At 39.8% G+C, this 21,049-nt stretch overlaps 1 protein-coding gene across 1 annotated transcript; it reads left to right on the top strand.

The window, feature by feature from the left end:
* The first annotated feature begins 906 nt into the window (after window positions 1-906).
* LOC149185957 (putative germin-like protein 2-1) lies at window positions 907-1,521 on the top strand. The gene has a single exon (XM_089409187.1). The coding sequence runs from the start codon at window positions 907-909 to the stop codon at window positions 1,519-1,521; it is 615 nt and encodes a 204-aa protein (XP_089265313.1).
* Window positions 1,522-21,049: the final 19,528 nt, after the last annotated feature.

The following is a 21,049-nucleotide window of genomic DNA, read 5'->3' as shown; positions in this document are numbered from 1 at the left end:
AAAGCCATCTTTTTCTTTTCTTTTTTTTGGGCTATATCCCTAACCCATACATTTAAAAAAAATGTTAGTAATAAAAAACATTTAGAGATTAGCCACAAATAAAATATTTTAATATTTTAAGAATAACATCATATATTAAGATAATGCTATATAGAAAAAAAAAAAAAAACAAACAAAACAAAACAAAACTAAAATATTTGTGAGAGCTATTATTAAGTTAAATATATATATATATATATATATATATATATATATATATATATATATATATATAATCTAAAAAAAAATATTTAGTAAATAAATATTTTGCATTATTAATAATATAATTTAAAATAATATAATATATAGCTTAAAGTAATAAAAGATTCAAAATAATAAATTAAATTTATTTAGATGAATAACCATTTCGTTACATTTAAGGTATATATATATATATATATATATTTTGATACATAATGGAGAATTTTTTTAATCATATATAGCTAATAAAATTATTGAATTGGTAATATCTAGACTATTTTTTTAAATAAAATCTAACTTACCAAAATAAAAATGATCTGGTAACATCTTAACCACACACTAAACTAAAATAAGATCCAACTTACCAAACTAAGGATGAATTGGTAACCTCTTAACCAGACACTAAAATAAAATAAGATCATCCAATAACCAGACACTAAAATAAGATCATCCAACTTATGAGAACGAATTATCTTAAACGTAAGAAGAAAATATTTGATACACATTAAACTATAAAAACAAGACAGACTTGATAATTGATCAGCATATGCTACTCCGTTCCGTTTCAGCTTCAGTGGAGCTTGTTTGATATTTGCAATGGGTTTAGGTGCATTCATCTCCTCCGTGGGCAGAGCCACTATGGGCATCCTCTTCCTCTTAGCGCTAATGAAGGGAGTGAGGGGAGATCCAGAGTCGTTGCAGGATTTCTGCGTCGCAGACACCCAGTCATCCGTTTTTACCAACGGACTGCCGTGCCTGGATCCCGCGAAAGTGACTGCTCAACACTTCGTGACGTCGGTGCTGCGCAAGCCAGGGAACACATCAAGCTCACCCACGGCCGCAACCTTCATTGGGGTGAATCCGCAGAACCTGCCGGGCCTCAACACGCTGGGAATAACCTTGGCTCGCATAGACATAGGTGTGGGGGGCATAACAGGTCCACATATCCATCCCAGAGGCAGTGAAATATCTTACGTGTTGCAAGGCAAAATCTTGGCTGGCTTCGTGGAACCAAGAGCAAACAAACTCTTCTCTCAAACGCTGGAAGCTGGCGATGTGTTCGTGGTTCCGGAGGGTGCCTTGCACTTCGCTCAAAACGTTGGAGACACGGCTGCAGTTGCTATCAACGCACTTAGCAGCCAAAATCCAGGGTTTCTATACCTGCCCTTGGCCACTTTCGCTTCCACTCCGGCCATTCCCCAAGATATTCTGGCCAAGTCATTTGCCTTAACTGAAGCGCAAGTAGCCCAAATCAAGAAGAGCCTGGGAGGAGGTAGCTGAAATTTTTATTTACTTTTTATAACAATGGTATTACCTAGTATTATTATGTAATAATAATAATAGAGTAGTAACTCACTGTGTATATGTGTGGAGGAGCAAGGTGTTTTGAATGATGCACCTGAGAATTTTCCCTCATACTCACCCTCATACTCAGCTATAAGCCTCTCTAATTTTATTTTCCTGGCTTTTTTTTCTATACTTATATATTTTACATATTTTTTAAAATATTATCTCTCATTATAGTATTATTATTCTGATTAATTTTGTTTACTTCAAATTGTAGGAAATATTTTGGAAAAGAATATTAGTTTATATTTGAAAACACTGATAAAAGAGATAAATATCAAGTTAGGTTTAAGAGATATCATTCAATTATGGATCATTGAAGAGGAGTGTCACTAATAAAATTGATTTCTTATGTTGTTTATTGACTTTAGAAAATCTTTTGACATTATTCCTAGAACAAATCTATGGAAGAGGATGGAAGAAATAATGGTTCTTCTTCATTTGAGGGTTGTTGTGTCAAGGTTGTATGAGAACATTATTTCCAAGATTAAGGCCACTAAGGATTGGTCAAAAGAAATTAACTATAATATTGTAATGAAGCAAGGGTGCCGTACTCATTTTGGCTTATATATTGATAAGTTAAAAGAGTAATTGGAAGATGCAAGTTGTGTTGACCCAAACTCACTAGGATGAACATAACTCTTGTCCTTTATGTTGTATTTGTTCCTTTGGAAAGGAATCGTTACCATCTTGACTAGCAACTACGAATCATCCAAGATTCTTGTTCTTGTTCCAATATGGGTATGACTATTAATGCTAGCAAAAAATAATATTGATAATCGAATCCAAAAAAATCACATAGGATACTTTCATAAATGACAACAACAACAACAAGAACAACATGGTAGAAGTTCCTTCATACAAATATCTTGGAATCAATATCCATCACAAGCTTAAATTGAATTATAGCATGAGAAAAGGAAAATGAAGGATGTAAAGTTTATTATAGACTTGAGAAAATATTTTTGAATATGGGATAAAAATAAACTCCTCTTTGAGACTCTCATCATGCCTATTATTTCATATGGATGTTATTTTTAGGGATGTACTCTCTCCAAAGAGTCATGGAGGAAGATAGAATACCTGTTATTTCAAATGGATGTGAGTTTTAAGGATGTGAGTTTTAACTATAAAAAAAATAACATTATTAACATAAGAATAAATTATTATAAACTCCATAATGATAATGAAATTGAATATGGGTTGATTCTCCAATATACTTGATTATATACCCTACTATCATATTTTGAGTTTACACTTCTCCATAAAAATTATAAGGATAAAGGACAATATAAAATGTTGTGTTTTACAAAACATTTAATGTAAAATAATGTCTTTAATATAATATTTGTATTTTTTAAATATTGAAAATTAAAAAAATAAAATGTATTTCTTATTTTATTTCAAAGGAATATATTTAATAAAATAAAAAAAATTATGATAGAGAGTGTTTAGGTAGAATGTGTATTTGAAGATGATGAAAATGATATTGAGGAAAGTTATGTGTTATATTATTACTCACTATTTTAAAATGGTGCAAAAAGTATGTCAAGAGCATTGTTAAATTGGAAAAAAATATAGTTTGGTTTTATAATTATGCAAATAATATTGATATATTAAATTTTAAATTTAAGTGGTTGTTTTTTTAATATTTAGTGTATTTTTAATGTGTGTGTGTGTTTTGATGTTGTAAACTTTTTATGATTTAAATATAGAAAATTATCAAAAATACCATGTTCTATATTGCAAAGCAACATATAATTACTTTAATATAGATTTGATACGCTATATTAAAAAAAAATATTAAAACCATAAAAAAAATATTTCAGTGTTCAAGTAATATGAGAGAAGGCATTCTTATAATTAAAATATTTCAATAATTTATATAAGAAAAATATGCATGTTTTTAAATGTTTAACATTAACATAATATTGAATTTATGACAAATTAACGTAGAATTTTTCCCATGGTAAATTGAAAAAATTTACTCATAATAAACTTACATTAATTGTAATTTGAATCCTATCCAAGAATAGTGTATAAATGTTTTTCGTAGAACATTAGAGTTGCATATACTTTTGATGGTGGAGAAGGGAGATATCCCACTTTGTGACATGTTAGATGACTTCAATTTGGACATCTAAGAGTTTGACGTACATATTGGGAAAGTTGATAGAAAATGTCCATTTCTTGGATTGTGACTCCATATAAAGAAAATACATTAAATATTGGAATTTTTTTATAGAAATGTTTCCCAGGATATAATGTATGTTTAATGATTCATAAGAAAACCTAAGAAGCCTAGTGCTAAGGAAATTCCAATTTGTAGATTGTTATTGCTGATCATTTTGATTCATCATTTCTAGCAATTCTAGCTTTGCATGAACTGATAGAGAATACAATGAACTATGAACAACATACAAATATCTTGCTACCATCCAAGTTATTCCTTTGCAATTAACATCCTACTCAACAACAATCAGAACGTTATTGATAAAGCAAACAATGCTATCACCTGCCCTTACCTATTTCACCCCATGTCCAAGGGAGAAACTACTCGGAGGATGTTTTTTTCCATTTTGGTGGTGGTTCTCCATGAATGCTTGAGCAATTTTTTCTTGTTTATTTTTTCACTCATTTTTTCCACATTCATTGTTGGGCATGGAATCCCCCTAAGGCATTTTTTGGGGCTCAAAGCCCAAGTTTGGACCGAATCTTGTTGTAAAGCTCCACGAATTGCGACCGTGGGGCGCGAAAGTATGATAGAGTCACATGGTTGTTCGCCCTAGTTTTGTAATGTAATGGCAGCTGGATAGACCTACCCATGGTCTACAAACCATGGGATTGTATAAATAAAGCGAGGCTCTAAGTGTGAAAGGAGAGATAGACAATAGATAATAGAAGATGAGCATGAGAAGTCTAAGTGATTGAGTCATAGTGTGAAGTGTGTCTTTGGGTCGTAGGGTAGAAGAAGGCTCTGCAGCTAAGTGTCCAAAGGCCTAGTAGTCCGCAACTGAGTGTGCAGACCCCTGCAGCTGAGTGCGCAAGGCGAGTCGAGTCTGTAACCGTGGAAAGAATCAATAAAGAGAAGTTTGTTTATAATTCTATGTATCTATTCTTGGGTTAATGCATGATTGATAAAATTTGTAAATATACTGTCTATTTACTTCGCGCACCTGTATGAATATTTTATGTTGTTAAGTATAACTTAAAGCACTAAAGTAGGCAAAGATAATTAACTAACATTGGAATATAAGCAAGGTCTTGGGTAATAACATAGAGCACAACACTCAGCCCCTGGGTAGGGTTGCGTGAAGGCAGTATATCAAGCCGCGAGGAATGGGAAAGTGCATGAAGAAACCTATGCGCAGGGACAAATCGCAGACCAGTCGAACTCATAAGACATCTCCAAGGTGTGGAAACCTGGTTCTAGCACCCTCCCATACTACTTCGGGTGAGACCTTAGTCCGTGCTCCGTAGACTGTTACCGAAAGGGCCAGTAGTGTCAGGATTTGTTTGGTTAATTAACTCTGAACCTAGGTCAAGCCCCAACAAGCCAACAAATGGTTCCATTTTCGGGACCGAGATCTACGTAGAGATGTCTGATGTCGTATCACTTGAATCCAACCAAGAAAGAAATTGAAGAATGGTTGGATAGAAAGATTCACGAGTTCGCGGTGCAAGAAAATAGGAATCCGCGACTGTCAAAGGAAGAGTGGTTGGATTGCTGCTTATATACGGAAATCCATGAATTTTTTTTTACATCCTTCCCTACTGAGTTGTACAAGTGGATCGCAGGGCTAGCAAATAGCCAAGGAAGGTGTAAACTCGACAAACCTATTGTGTGGGCTCCTGAATTGGTGCGTAGACTGGAAGCATCGGAAGATAGGATCGCGCACGCTGTCGATCACTGGTTGGATTGAGTCATAGGAGGATTCATCACTGAGTTCGTGGTAGATACTTTAGTCAGCTACAGCAAGGTAGAACGACGCTTCCTCAAGGGACCGCGAGTTAAGTACGTTAAATATTTGAACACTTGGATTAAAATGCTACTGTGTGAAAAGTGGGTTATGCAAATAAATTGATGTTTGGGGCTACGCAGAGTAGGAGGATATACAGAAACGAAGGTAGCACAGAACTAAAAACTAGCCCCTTGATTTCACCTCTGTGTGGAGGCGAAGAAGAGCTCGCAAAGGTTTCACCAAGAAATGCGAACAATCTGATAAAGCAGAGAATTATGTGCATACCACCCCCACCCACACCACCACCAGTTTCACCATCTTCACCCCCGACTTCACCCATACAACCTCTGCCACCACCACGAAGCAGTATGGCCAGCGTGATAAAGCTACCAGTGTTTAAAGGAGTACGGAATGAAGATCCAGACCAATTTTGGTTCGTGGTAAAAGCGGTATGGGAAGCACAGGGTGTCGCGGACGACAATATAAAGAAGGCAACGTTGGTTAGCGCTCTGCAGGATCAAGCACTGACCTAGTACATTAAGCATTCCAATGACAATTTGAATGCGGGGATAGTGGATATCCAAGCTACGCTAAACAAGGAATTCAGTAGACCAAAATCGAAGGCACAGTTGATCATTTGATTCAAGGAAATCACAATGCTACCGGGCGAAACCCCGTGGGAGTTGGATCAAAGACTAAAGTGCACAATTCACGAAGCGAACATGACCTTAACAGATGGGCAACACCGCGAATGGTTTGCAGCCTCGTTAACATCGCATCTACGGAACATGTTGTCGCAACAAAGGCTAACAACTCAGGCTAAAGCTTTGGAGGTCGCGAGATTGCATGAGACTCTGATATAAGATCCTAACCTAGGAATCCAGCAGATTCACGTAGTTGAAAAACTTGTGCCTGGAGATGCAGAGTTTGAAACAAGACAGGATGGCTCGTCCAAAAGTGCACGACGAGTTATGGTGTGTAAAATGTGTAAGTATGTGAAGAGCATTGTTAAATTAGAAATATAGTTTGGTTTCATAATTATGCAAATAATATTGATATATTAAATTTTAAATTTTAGTGGTTGTTTTTTTAATATTTAGTGTATTTTTAATGTGTGTGTTTGTTTTGATGTCGTAAATTTTTTATGATTGAAATATAGAAAATTATCAAAAATACCATGTTCTATATTGCAAAGCAACATATATTTACTTTAATATAGAGTTGATACGCTATATTGAAAAAACATATTAAAACCATAAATAAAATATTTCAATGTTCAAGTAATATGAGAAAAACCATTCTTATAATTAAAATATTTCAATACTTTATATAAGAAAAATATACAAGTCTTTAAATGTTTAACATTAACATAATGTTGAATTTATGACAAATGAAAGTAGAATTTTTCTCATGATAAATTGAAAAAATGTACTCATAATAAAATTACACTAATCGTAATTTGAATCCCATCCCAGAATCGTGTATAAATGTTTTTCGTGGAACATTAGAGTTGCATATACTTTTGATGGTGGGGAATGGAGATATTCCAACTTGGTGACATGTTGATGACATCAATCTCGACATCCGAAAGTTTGACATACATATTGGGAAAGTTGATAGAAAATGTCTATTTCTTGGATTGTCACTCCATACAAAGAAAATACATTAAAAATTGGATTTTTTTTATAGAAAATGTCTCCCAGGATATAATGTATGTTTAATGATTCATCAGAAAACCTAAGAATCCTAGTGCTGAGGAAATTCCAATTTGTAGATTGTTATTGCTAATCATTTGGAGTCAACACTTCTAGCAATTCTAGCTTTGCATGAACTGATAGAAAACACAATGAACTATGAACAACATACAAATATCCCGCTACCATCCAAGTTATTCCTTTGCAATTGACATCCTGCTCAGCAAAAATCAGAACATTATTAATAAAGAAAACAATGCTATCACCTGCCCTTACCTATTTCATCCAATGTCCAAGGGAGAAAATACTCGGAGGATGTTTTTGCCATTTTGGTGGTGGTTCTCCATGAATTATTGAACAATTTTTTATTTTTTGTTTTTTCTATGATTTTTTCCACATTCATCTTAGAGAGGATAGATTAATATGGCTAAGAGCAAATTTTGATTCATAGCAAATATATTAGCTCCTTTTGAATGAATTCATGTGGTAACACAGACCTAAAATGGGTATTTTTGGTGATAAGCCATCATTATAATTGTTTTCTGGAACTCCCTACAACATCTTTGAGATAACTAAACTACTTAAACAAAAGGACCCCTGTATTTAAGTAAATGCTCTAGTATTTTGCCTATGAATGTGTGATCTTACAATAACTCATAAAACAATACAGACTCAATTTGTGGCTTCATAAATAAGAGAAATTCATTATGCCACTATAGAAGGACCAATCAAGACTCAGATAATCCTCTTAGCTACAACAGATGGAATAACATATTCCATGATCCACAACACTCCAAATTTCCAATATTTTTAATGTTTATGTTACAGTCACACTGATATTATTCTAATTCTTAATTTTTCTTTTACATGCAACACATATCGAAGGGAAATCAACTGGTCATTTCTCCCCATGGGGTGAATAAAACTCCTTATTGGCTTGTTGGGGCCTGACCCAGGTTCAAAATTGATTTAGCCAAACAAATCCCAAAACTACCGTCCCTTTCGACAGCAGTCCGCAGTGTGCGAACTGAGGCCTCACCCGAAGTAGTATGGGAGGGTGTTGGAACCAGGTTTCCACACCCTATGGATGTTTTGATGAAGTCTAGGAAGTTTGCAAACTGATCATGCATGCTTGCGCTTCTTCATGCAACCATCTATCCTTCGCAACTTGTGTGACTAGTTCCACGTAGCTCTATAAAGAGCGCGAAGTGGTGCTGCCTAGATCCTTATTCTTGACTGTGCATTTATTATAGATCTTAACTTAATTATGTGGGCCCAATATTCTCATTCATAATTCAACATTCATAACAAGTCCGCGCAATCATAAACTATAAAGAGACGCATAAATATAACAGAAGCATAGACATATAATATTCCAAAATCAAATTATCTTTTATTAATTCTTTGTCCCAGTACAATCCCAACTCCGCCCTGGGCACTCAGCTATAGGGGTCTGCGCACACAGTTGCGGACTCTACCAGGCCTCTGCGCACTCAGCTACAGAGCCTCTTCCTACTACTACAACCCAAGACTCGGACTTACAGACTCAGAGCTAATTCATCATCCAAAACCCCTTGTGACTTCTCAAAGCTAAGACTCCCTTTACACTTAGAGCCTCACTCTATTTATAAAATACCATGGTTCGTGGACCATGGGTAGGCTGACATACCATACATTAAATTATATTATTTGAGGGTAGACAGCCCTAAACTCTCACGCTCTGAGCCTGCATTTCACAGGGTCTCTACATTACACTTTTACCAAAATTCGGGCTTCAAGCACCAAAAACATACTATGGGGGGATCCGCTGCCCTACAGGCCCCCAACAGAATCATCATGACTCGTCCCAAGTCACTTTGCTGGTGCGACAATCTTTGTTTGAAGTCCATCTAACTGTGCCTGTGCTACACGAAGATTCGTAGCGCACTTTTCTGTTGTCCGCTGGATCCGTTCTACTTGCTCGGCCGAATGCTCATTGTCAATGTCAAATTCCTGTCACAGGTCATGCATCACTTTCATTTGCACGAGTTTGCATTCGATGTGAGCCATGATGAGGAAGGCCTCATCAATCTAAGGCTGGATGTGTGCTTTAAGTACTGCCTCTTTTTAGCGTGTTGCATCCACTTGCTCCTTCAATGCCTTTGCCTGTTGTAGCCTCGCGAGCTGCTGAGTTAGGACCATTGTCTGCGTCGTCCCATGCACACTATCATATTGCATTTGAAGCTCTCACGCCTATGTTTCCAACTGCTGTATGGTGGGATCCTCCTGTAAGGTTGTGAGGACGCCGAAGGATTCTTCCAACAATGTGGTGCAGCTCTACACTGCCTGTTCAATTTCTTCCAACCCTTTTCGGATATCGCTGATGCGCTGATCTCAAACTTCTGGGGGCGTGGAGGGCTGCAACTTTAATTGTAGTTCAACAATTTACAGGTTGAGGTCCAACTGGATCCTCGTAGCTTCCTCCTTCGCCTCATGGAATCCACTGGAAAATTTGTGGATTTGTATTCCCACTGGTAGATCTATCGCAATTTCCAGTTCTGGGACGCAGCGACATGCTTCCTATTCAATATGCTACAACTGCTAGTTCTGATCCACCGCTTCATCATGTAGTAGGCTAAGCTGTTCAATGTTGATTCGTTGTTCACATAGTATTTGCATTGTGCATCCCTCTCTAGCATGGAGTTCTATTGTTGCTCCATCCTGTAACTGGTATAAAATCTCACGTGGAAGAGCAGCCAAGTTTAGGTCAAGTCCCTTGATCCGCCCTACCATGGCTCTATCCTCCATGTTGTCTGTTGTCAGTGCTCCTTCTGGCAGCGTGGCAGTGCTAGCCATTTTGGCCCGCAACAACTACTCTATTGCCGATCCTCCCATGGCACCGTAGACGGATACCATTCCTTCTTGTGGGAGTCGCACCTAAATTCCCTGCAGGTGTGCCCTGAGTGCCCACAACACATTCTGTTGTTTCGTAATTACTTCTTGGAGTGCCTCCCTGGTGACTTCGCGAACTGTGTCATCGATGTCATATAGATCACCATCTGTCAGTGTAATAGGCTCCCCATCCAATTTGGAAGCCTTGGTCTTCTTCTGTGGCCCTGTTCATTCCGTCTAACATGGCCGTTTCAATTGTGTAGAGGTGGTGCTTGGGTCCGCACCTTTCACCGTATCATCTATCCCATGTCTTGTGGTCAGGTCCAGGCCTCTTTCCTCCTGTGTCATGGTGGCCACTACTACAGTTGTTTTTTTGAAGGTTGTGGTTTGCTCTATGGCGGCCTTTGCTACCTCGTGGGAAGCCCTTACCTCCTCGGTGAGTTGCTCATTCCGCTTTCGTTGTGCCAGAAGCTTGGCAACATCCTTCTATCTTTGTATCGTTGCCTCATCATGCGCTGTTAGATCTGGGCCACACCATTCGGGTGGCCATGAGTCGAGCATTGCGAACACTGCATCATCAATTGCGATGAATGGGAGTTTGGTCCAGTTCTGCTCCGGGTCCTTCTGCGCCTTGATATACACATTGTGCATATCTGCCTTAAATTCTGCAAAGCTCCAGAGACTATTGTATATCATGGGGGATAGGCACGACCGTTTGTGGATCCACATCCATACGCTCGCCTCCATGAGTATCCAAAAGATCTTGATCTTGCGGATGCACTTGGCGTGCCTTGTCACCCAGAGCGACATGTATTTTGCTACCTCTGGCAAGTCCTGCTCTAAGGGAGGAAACTGATGTCCTCTGGCAATTCCCCTACAACCAAAAAGATGGATAAGAGCAACCATGCATTATGGAAGGTCTTACCCTGCTCTTGAGCCTCCTTGCAATTCGTCAGGAGCTCCTCACAGAGGAACTGCACCCAGTTGAACTATACCCCCTCGGCACATTTCTCGGCCAGCACGATGACTGTTGTTGGTACCTCATTGCCATGGTGTTTTCTCATCACTTTTCCTACCAGCAGCTGAGTGGCTATGCGCACCCCTTTGTCTTGAATGCTAGTAATCACATAGCCCCTCTGCTTCTTCTCTAACTTGTATTTCTTCTTCATGGCTTCTGCGAGCGCCAAGTCTCTGCTTCAGCCAACTATTTCCAAGGAGTCCCTTCCCTTGTAGGGAAGGTTTGAAATCCTATGAATTAGCTCCACCGTAATGGGAATCGGCTCCTCCAGCCACACGTACCCCTCATGTACTAGGCAAAGCAGTTGTCTGATGACGAATATCGTGATTGGTGCCCAGTTAAAGTGCAAAATCCATAGTAGGTGGAGTAGCCCAGCATCCTCCACCCCGCACAGCCATTTCCATGGCTGCAATGTTGTAACTACCCCCTCCTTGCTTTGTTTCATAAGTTGGCTAGTCTCCAGAGGTGGGAACTTTTCACTGTCCACAAGGTCCCAATCTTCAAATTTCATCGTGGGTATGTGGCCCAGGCCTAAACCCTCAAAGAGAATTCCATCTGGGAGGAGTGGGGTTTCTAGTGCGTTCTTAACAATGTCCACGTCCTTGGGTACTTTTTCCTTACCTTTCCATGGGGGGACATATTTGGGCAGTTTTGCTGCAGCGCACACTGGCTAAATGTCTTCCACCACTTCTTCATCTGGTTCAATCTCTTCTTCAAAGGCCTAAAGATCCTCCTCCTCATCATCTATCTCAATATTAACAGTCTTTCCTTTATCTTCCATAGACAGTTTACCGAACCGCAGATTTCGCGGAGACCTACAAACCGATCTTGCTGCTTGTGGATCCTTTTTGGGCCTCGGCGTCTGGGGCGATTTAGGGATTTCCAGTGCATCCCCTACCGATAGCGTAGAGCTCAGCATGGCTCCCTTGGTTGTTGACATCATTCTGACCAGGGAATCTTATGTCTCCTTCGACAATGTTTCAAACCACGGACTTATTCTCACAACCTCCAAATTCATCAGGTTCATACCCACTTGATAACACAACAACTGAATTCTCAAAGTGCTAAGGCTTGTTCGGTGGAGAGCCACTTGTGATTTATAGGACCTTTTGAATTCAAATTCAACCATTCCCCCCATATTTGGCTCATTAATGCGAGAATGCTGACAGATAGTCCCAAATCTAGTTCTGAATTTGTGTCTTAATTGCCCACCATCTGCTCCTCGTTGCCTTAAATTGGACATCTTGTCATGAACAGTGACACCAACGATCACTTTCCAGCCTATCCGCATGGCAACACAATCCCTTCTACGCAAATGTGACATGTGTGTCATACTGACCCTGCGTGTAGCTTCCATGTCGCGAAGCTCGCATACAGACTCTTTTATAGTCCCGTGCTCTCTTTCAACTGCTTAGAGCACTGAGACTGTGCTTCCTATGGATAGTCAGGTGGTCGCACTACTGGTGAGAGGCTTCAAGTCACCTTCCAACCCTGCCTGCGGGCCTTCCTTAGTTACCCTCACGTCAATCAGTGCCTCACGTTCTTCCTTGTGCAATGCACTTCCCTCGTTACTTTGTCTAATGAGGTGCAGTTGCAGCCATGGTAGCATAGCCAGAAATTCTCAGCGATAATCTCCTAGTGCGATGGTAGGGCTACCCATACATTGCCCTGTCCTTCTGTTGACATGTAATGCTTGCGCAATTTTGGTTTCTAGTTTTCTAATATCCGCGTCCATTAATATGCTTTCCTACTTCAGTTGTACCCAATCTTCTTCGAGTTCGCGAAGCTCAAGGTTTCCTCACCGAATGGCTTCTTGAATCTGCATATGTTTGTCCTCACGCGGCTGCATAAGCTCTTCGTTCTGTCCTTGTGTGTTGTCCCAATTATGGGGGTTATCGCGTGAGGATTCTTTCCCAAAGCTACGGCCTCGACTCTACTCATCGTCTTTAGAATCGTTCTCGTGCTCAAGTTCTTTTGCATGGCCCCATATGCCCATTAGATCAGTGGCACGCGTAGGTCCCAATCAGTTTGTTCTGCCTGGTAAACTTTGTTCATGATTCCACATATCTTTGTGAATGCTTCGACATGGAATATTTGTGGTGTGCGTCGCTTTCCCTGCTACCGCTTCGGGTTCTGATTTTTTATCCTTAGTCTGGGATGTGCTTGTGCAGCACATGTCTGCACCCATCGACACAGGTGGGCGTGCACACTGCTTCATCCTGGCTACCCAGCTCTCGTTCGACACTAGGGACTTCCAAACCGTAAGCGCATCCATCTTCGACATTCACGCCAGTTTCCAATAGTCTTATGATGTGTACTCCACCATCGTGCAGGTGTTGCACAACACCCATTATAGCGCACCATACTGCTACTATTCCGGTACTGCGCTTTCAAATTTGTCCAAGAATTCATCCACCGATGTTACTCCATCATATGTTGGCAGTTTCCTTGCCTCTGTTGTCACGCAATGCAGGGATCTAATCATCATGTTGCAATTCAACATTGTCACTTCGTGTAACCGGTTCTGCCAGCATTCTACTTCTTCATCTAAATTCGAAGTACAGGAACTGTCTCACTCCCATGAGATTCTCCCATTTGCAGTTGGGTTCACCCGATCCTGGTCTTGTGCCATTATCTAGTAAATACAATCCAGCTCATCGTCGCTTTCATCATCGCACACTGGTTTGATGTAGCATGCTCCTTTGGATGGGTCTAGCGGAACTACTATGTGTAGGGACTTTTTCTCGAATACCATATTCCACTTCTTTAGGTTGATGACTCCATTCATATCAATGGCCCAGTCTATTCCTAGCAATGCAGGATAAGGGTTTCTGTCATCGACAATCTCTAGTACTTCAAAGTCCATCTGTGTGCTCATGCCTTCGATATCAACTATTACCCGTTACAACCGTCCCATGGGAAAAATATTTTGTTGGTTCACCATTCGTAATTGAATAGAGGACCATTGTAATGCGGGCCTGCCCATGCATTCACATGTCTGCTTTGGTAACACATTCGCGTCCGAACCCAGGTCTAGGATTAACTAATCCATTTCATACTCGCCAATCTACGCCGTCAATCTCATTTCCCTCCCAGTGCGCAATGCATACTTTCCCAGTTTCCAAACTACGTACGGTTCCCCTGACCCTATGCACCTAGTGATCAACTCCTGTAGTCCCTTAACTGCCTTATTGTCATGCAACAATTTCATGCATGTCTCCAAAAAGGTAGTTAACATAGAAGGATCCATCCCTGTCTCTAGTTGATCCTTACCACCTGAAGTGGAGGCCTCCGCAAAGCTCTTCTTAGCTTCCATGAATGTCTCCTTTGCGCGTTCTAAGTCAAACTCAGGTTCCTTTGTAGGGGCCTTGCGAACCCATGCATCTTCCTCGAGCTGCTTCCCCTTATCTTCCACTATAGTCGCACTGCTTCTGAGCACTATATTCACATTTAGGTCTTCTTCGCGCAGTTCAGACCTCATCATTTGAATATTTTGAGTCAAAGTAGGCTGGAGTACCCCTTTCTCATGCATGTGTGCGATCAGTGTAGGAAAATCTACCATTTCATGATCAAATTGAGCACAATATGAACAGGATACTCTCTTCAAGTTGGTACAATCACGGGCATAGTGTCGTGGTCCTCCGTAATTGTAACAAATCAATTGTTCACGACCCCTTCCTAGCCCCATTCCTCCTCATCCTCGACCTCGTCCTTGAAATCCACCACGCTCCATTCCTACCACTGGGTCGAGGGCTCTCATTTCTATCTACATTCGATAGGCTGGGGCCTGATCCATCATTAACTCATAGCTCCGACAAGTACACTCGTCGTGTCCCACCGACCTACAAAAATTACAAAACAGTTGTTGGGGTGCCATTGTATACTTCTGCAACAAATGATAATTATCTATCGTTTGCTTTCCTCCTATTTGACAAATCACACACCATAGCACGGGTGCCACACTCGACCCTACCTGTGCCTCCAATCTCAATGGCATTGGCCCCCCTCCTACCAAGTAGTTCACAAATACCAGACAGTGGTCCTTGTCGTGGCCTGGCCTTTGCATTTTATGCACCACACCTCCTCTCTCACCTCCAGCCGTGGTGCCCTATCTTGCTTCAAGCTCTTCATTTCCAGGTGGAGATTCTATAATTGTGCATGGATTTGTTGAACTCCCAGCCTCGGATCCTGTATTGGTGTTTCATGCAACCTCATCACCATTTCCAACGCTTCGGCCTGGGTAGCGAGTTTCTATTGTGACAGTGCCATCCTCAAGTGTGATGTCAGAGATGCCACAAACCATGCATGATGTTGTGCATCCGTGAGAGTCATATTAGCCTCACAAATCGTACTCTTCAGCTGCTAATCCAGATCCCAGGGGGTATCGCCTGGAAGCATCGCGATCTCTTTAAATCTGAGGATTGATTGTGTCTCTGATTTCGGCCAGCTAAATTCTCTGTTTAGCACATTCTAGATATCTATTATTCCTACATTTGGGTGATCATTCGAGTGCTTGATATACCATATCAATGCGTAATCGTGCAGCGCACTCACCAATGTAGCCTTCTTAATGTTGTCATCTGTGACCCCTTGTGCTTCCCATACTGCTCTCACCATGAACCAAAACTGGTCTAAATCCTCATTCCCTACTCCTTTGAATACGGGTAGCTTGATCACACTCACCATGCTAAACTGTGGGTTTGGTGGAGGTGGAGTTGGTGAAGGTGGAGGTGAAGTAAGTGAAGCGGGTGATGGCACAAGTGGAGGTGATAACTGTGGAATGCGTTGCTTTATCAAACTAACCACACTTCTCGGAGAGACCCGAGCGAGCTCTTCCTTGCTCTCTCACGAAGGTGAAATTAAGGGACTATTTCCTAATCCCTCGCTACCTTTGTAGATCTTTCCGCTCCGCGTCGTTCCAAACGTTAATGTATTCACGTAACCCGCTTTTCACATAACAGCATCTTAATCCAAGTATTCAACGATTTAATGTACTTACCTCACGGTCCCTTGAGAAAACATCGTTCTGCTTCACTATAGCTCACGGTCATGTCTACCACAAACTCAGTGATAAACCCCCCATTATCCGGTCGATCCACTGGTCCACAACTTGCACAATGTTATCTTCTGATGCCTCTAGTTTGTGCACTAACTCTAGAGTCCACACTATCAGTTGGTCGAGCTTACACCTTCCCTGGCTATCAGCTAACCTCGTGATCCACTCATACAGTTCATAAGGAAAGGATCTAAAGAAGATCTCGTGGATTTTTCTATACACGTAGCGATCGAGCCACCTTTTCTCAGATACCTACGAAGTTCTGTTTTCCTGTGTCATGAACTCGTGAAGCTTCTTGTCCAACCACTCTTCAATTTCCTTCTTTGTTGGGTTCCAGTGGCATGATATCAAACATCCCTTCGGTGGATCCTGGTCCTGGCAACAAAACCATTTGTTTGCTTGTTGGGGCCTGACCCAGGTTCAGAAGTGATTTAGCCAAACAAATCCCAAAACTATCGGCCCTTTCAGCAACAGTTCACGGTGCGCGGACTGAGGTCTCACCCGAGGTAGTATGGGAGGGTATTGGAACTAGGTTTTTGCACCCTAGGGATGTCTTGATGAAGTCTGGGAAGTTCACAAACCGATCCTGCGTGCTTGCGCTGCTCCACGCAACCATCTATCCTTCGCAACTTGTGCGACTGCTTCCGCGTAGCTCTGTAAAGAGCGTGAAGAGGTGCTGTCTAGATCCTTATTCCTGACTGTGTGTTTATTATAGATCTTAACTTAATTATGTGGGCCCAATATTCTCATTAATCATTCAACATTCATAACAAGTGCATGCAATCATAAACTGTAAAGAGATGCATAAATATAATAGAAGCATAGACACAGAATATTCCAAAATCAACTTATCTTTTATTAATTCTTTGTCCCAGTACAATCCCAACTCCACCCTGCGCACTCAGTTGCAGGGGTCTGCGCACACAGCTGTGGACTCTACCAGGCCTCTACGCACTCAGTTGCACTGCCTCTTCCTACTACCACAACCTAAGACTCAGACTTACAAACTCAGAGCTAATTCATCATCCAAAACCCCTTATGACTTCTCAAAGATAAGACTCCCTTTACACTTAGAGCCTTGCTCTATTTATACAATCCCATGGTCTGCAGACCATGGCTAGGCCGACATACCATACACAAATTATATTATTTTAGGGTAGAAAACCCTAGACTCTCACGCTCCGCCCCCTTTCGCAGGGTCTCTACATTATACTTTTACCAAAATTCGAGCTTCAAGCCTCAAAAACATACTATGGGGGGATCTGCTGCCCAACACTCCTTCTCAACCACCTAGGCTAAACCCAATTGACATATATATTTTCACTACTCATGATAGGCAATATTGTATCAGAAAGTGCAGTGTTGTACCACAACTCTAGATAAGGCAGTCAAATCCAAATTCTAAAGTCAAAAGATTCTAGAAAGTTACCAAAAGATGGCATGTAAAATCCATAACAAAATCAGCCTTTTTTCCAATAATAAGAAAAATATACAAGAGAAGCCAATAAAACAATGATTTCCTCGATGCACAATGTATTTACATCGACACTTATTGGAGTGATATTCACCTCACCAATAATTTATCATGTTATTCGTTCTCATTACCAAAAAGGTGTAGTAGGATGACACTCAAAATGTGATCATAACGTCTCTCTACACAACTAAACATATTTTCCCAGTCTTGGTTGAGCCAGACAGAATAACATATGCAATGATCCACAAAACTCCAAATTTCCAATATTTTAATGTTTATGCTATGGTCCCATTGATACTATTTCAATTATTAATGTTTCTTTTACATGAAACACATATCGAAGGGAAATCCATTGAGCATTTCTCCTCATGGGGTGAATAACACTCCTTCGCAACCACCTAGGCTAAACAAACTTGACATATATCTTTTCAATACTCATGATAGGAAATCTTGTATCAAAAAGTATAGTGTTTTACCACAACTCCAAATAAGGCAGACAAATCCATATTCTAAAGTCAAAAGAGTCTAGAAAGCTGCTAGAAGATAGCATGTAAGATCCACAACAAAATCAACCAATTTTCCAATAATAAGAAAAAACTCCAAGAGAAGCCAATAAGCCAATGATTTCCTCGATGCACAATGTATTGACATCGACACTTGCTGGAGTGGTATTCACCTCACCAATAATTTATCAAGTTATTTGTTCTCATTACCAAAAAATGTAGCAAGATGACACTCAAAATGTGATCATAACATCTCTCTGCACAACCAAACATATTTGCGTAGTCTTGGTTAAGCGAGACAAGGTAGAGAAAGTTATATTCTTCAAAATTAATGCAAATACCAAGAAAATAGTTTTTACTTCCCCTTAAAACATGCCATTTTTTACCTTCCTATCTAGGTTGTTGAAATCATTCATATGGGAATTATTCCAAATGGTTTCCTCATATTAAACCATCTCAATTTGTAGAGAAGATTGAGCTATACAAAGTTCTTTGACTTGTTTAGAATGTCTTTTGTAATTTGAAACATGCTTTAGTGCCCTTGTGTTGTCCATCAAATCATCAACTCAAAATGAATTCCAAACTCAATCTTTAAATTGTATCTCACTATCTCGTCATCAGTATAATAGTGGACTGTATGGAAAAATGGCCACCATGCCTCGCTATGCCTTGTAACATTTCCTTAAATAAATCAAGAAGGCCCTTCAATGCCATCATTGGCTAGAATTTTTAAAAAGGGACAACAAAAATTAACTTGGGCATAAGAATGCTAAATTATTATGAACCCAAGGATAGTTACCCATAATGGACGCAGTTCATTTTTTTGTCACACACCCCGTGTTTTTATGGGTTTTGGAATAATGAATTGACTTGGTAAAATCAAATGTTCATATTCATTCAAACTACACATATTACCAAGAAGTGTGCTCATTATGTTTGATACCAGACTTCAGATAACTAACCTATGCCTGAAATGTTAATCTAGATCCATGCTTTTGAAAGTTAACCTGCATGAAACATGTGATACTATTCTAAACCTAAAGATAGCTACCAATAATGCACATAGGTAAAGCACATCCCATGTTTAGATGGATTTAGAACTACAATTTCTCTTTGTAAACCTCAACTCCATACACATTCAAACTGTAGTGCGTAACCAAGGCATATACTTACTGTGTTTGACAACAAAGAAGTTAGAACTAACCTCTGCCTAGCATAGCATGGCCACTAATGCTGAAAAATTATGTTGACTTCATATGTAAGCATTACCAATAATCCCCACATGAACATATACCATCTATAAAATGATGGAAATGGTTCGCATCCCTCACAATGATTTCCCATCCATCAAGCCTGAAAACGAGCTTTACGATAGTGTGACAATTGCTACATACATGTAGATTCTTGATAATGCAGAGAGGTGTGCCAAGGGATGTTCCGAGAAGCCCAAATTCTATGGCCAACTTCTCACTATGATGGCAAAGGGAGTGCTACTTTTCTCCTAATGAAAATCATGGAGTGCAAATCCTGTATTGGGAACGTAGCCTGCCTCCTTTAGTTGTCCAGTCAATTCCTCCAACTTTTCTTAGATAGCTTTAAATTGAGGATGTTTTCTACTACAAACATATAAATCCTATTATTTTCTTCAATCCAATTATATCCTAGTTCCTTTTTTACCCCACGATCTTCCATTATTTTTCTTGCATTTGCCACATCATCCCACTGATCAGCTACATCATAAATGTTAGACAACATGTCATACATTTCATCATCTTGTGCTTCCAACTCACTCAACCGTTTTTCTACCATTTTTCCAACCTTCATGTTGCCATGCACTCTACAGGCACCAAGAAATGCTCGCCACACCAGACTACTAGGTTCAAATCAGTTTTGAAGCTTGCATTTTGGTCATGATATTTTCATCTGGGCAAGTGGGAGATTTCGTAAACATATTTTAATCCTCTCTAAATATTGAGTATCAACACATTCAAAAAGGGTAAAATGAAGGGTTCAAAGATGTAGTAGAGTTGGGTAATGTAGAAGGAAGAGATATTGGTTTGAAGGCTTGTTTTGAGACAGGGGAGGAATTGGGTTTTTACAGGGGTTGTATCAATATATGGAAATTTTTCAATTGAAGTTGAACCAACTGTATTCTTTGCAAGGGTACAAAAGAACCTAAAACAACTTGAGGAATTGGAAGATAGTTAACCACTTTTGGATTCAAAAAATGATTCAGTTCAGGACATTATGGGAGTGATGAGAACAAATTTCGGAGCCATTTGCACAACATTATCAGTTCATCTTTAATACGATGGATATCCCAAGAGTACAAAAGGAACTAAATTTTTAGTGAACAATTTTTCCCTTTGCATAAGTTTTGGCAAAGTTACTCATCAAGGCACATATGGAAATCCTTTTTGCACTGATAAAGAAACCATTTCTTTTATTTAGAACCTGATTTAGGCCTAATTAATTCTTGTTTTGGATTGGGTAGATTTAGAACCAAATTATCACGTGGGTACTTACCCCATGTCTTCAGTGTTTGGGGCAATGCACAACAAGTGAGTCTAAAATAGATGATCCACTTTGAAGCGACCCTTGTTGTTCAGTCGGTTAAAATGTTTTCTCCTGTAACAAAAGCAAATCTTGGACACAGATTTGAAATTTTGGGTTGTGATGTTGAGGAACTGGGGGATCATGCCATTGTAGAGGTGGATGGGGATGTGGAATATGGTAATATCATGATTTCTTTCATCGATGGGGATAATAATTGACTCAGTTTCAATCCAATGAAGAATTTTTATGGGATTGGAGCCAAAGAAATGATGGAATAGCTGGGAGTTAGGTCATGTTGACGGTGTTGGACTTGCCAACATTCAAGGGA

The sequence above is a fragment of the Pinus tabuliformis genome, chromosome 3_1 (genome assembly GCF_031772625.1).
Source record: "Pinus tabuliformis cultivar Carrire ecotype Pingquan chromosome 3_1, CPIR1, whole genome shotgun sequence".
Classification (NCBI taxonomy): Eukaryota; Viridiplantae; Streptophyta; class Pinopsida; order Pinales; family Pinaceae; genus Pinus; species Pinus tabuliformis.
Note: the sequence above shows the minus strand (reverse complement) of the source record. Positions and strands in the feature narration are given on the sequence as shown.

Bases quoted from the DNA above. Each gene is read 5' to 3' on its own strand.
- LOC149185957 (XM_089409187.1), top strand. From the start codon at position 907: ATGAAGGGAGTGAGGGGAGATCCAGAGTCGTTGCAGGATTTCTGCGTC.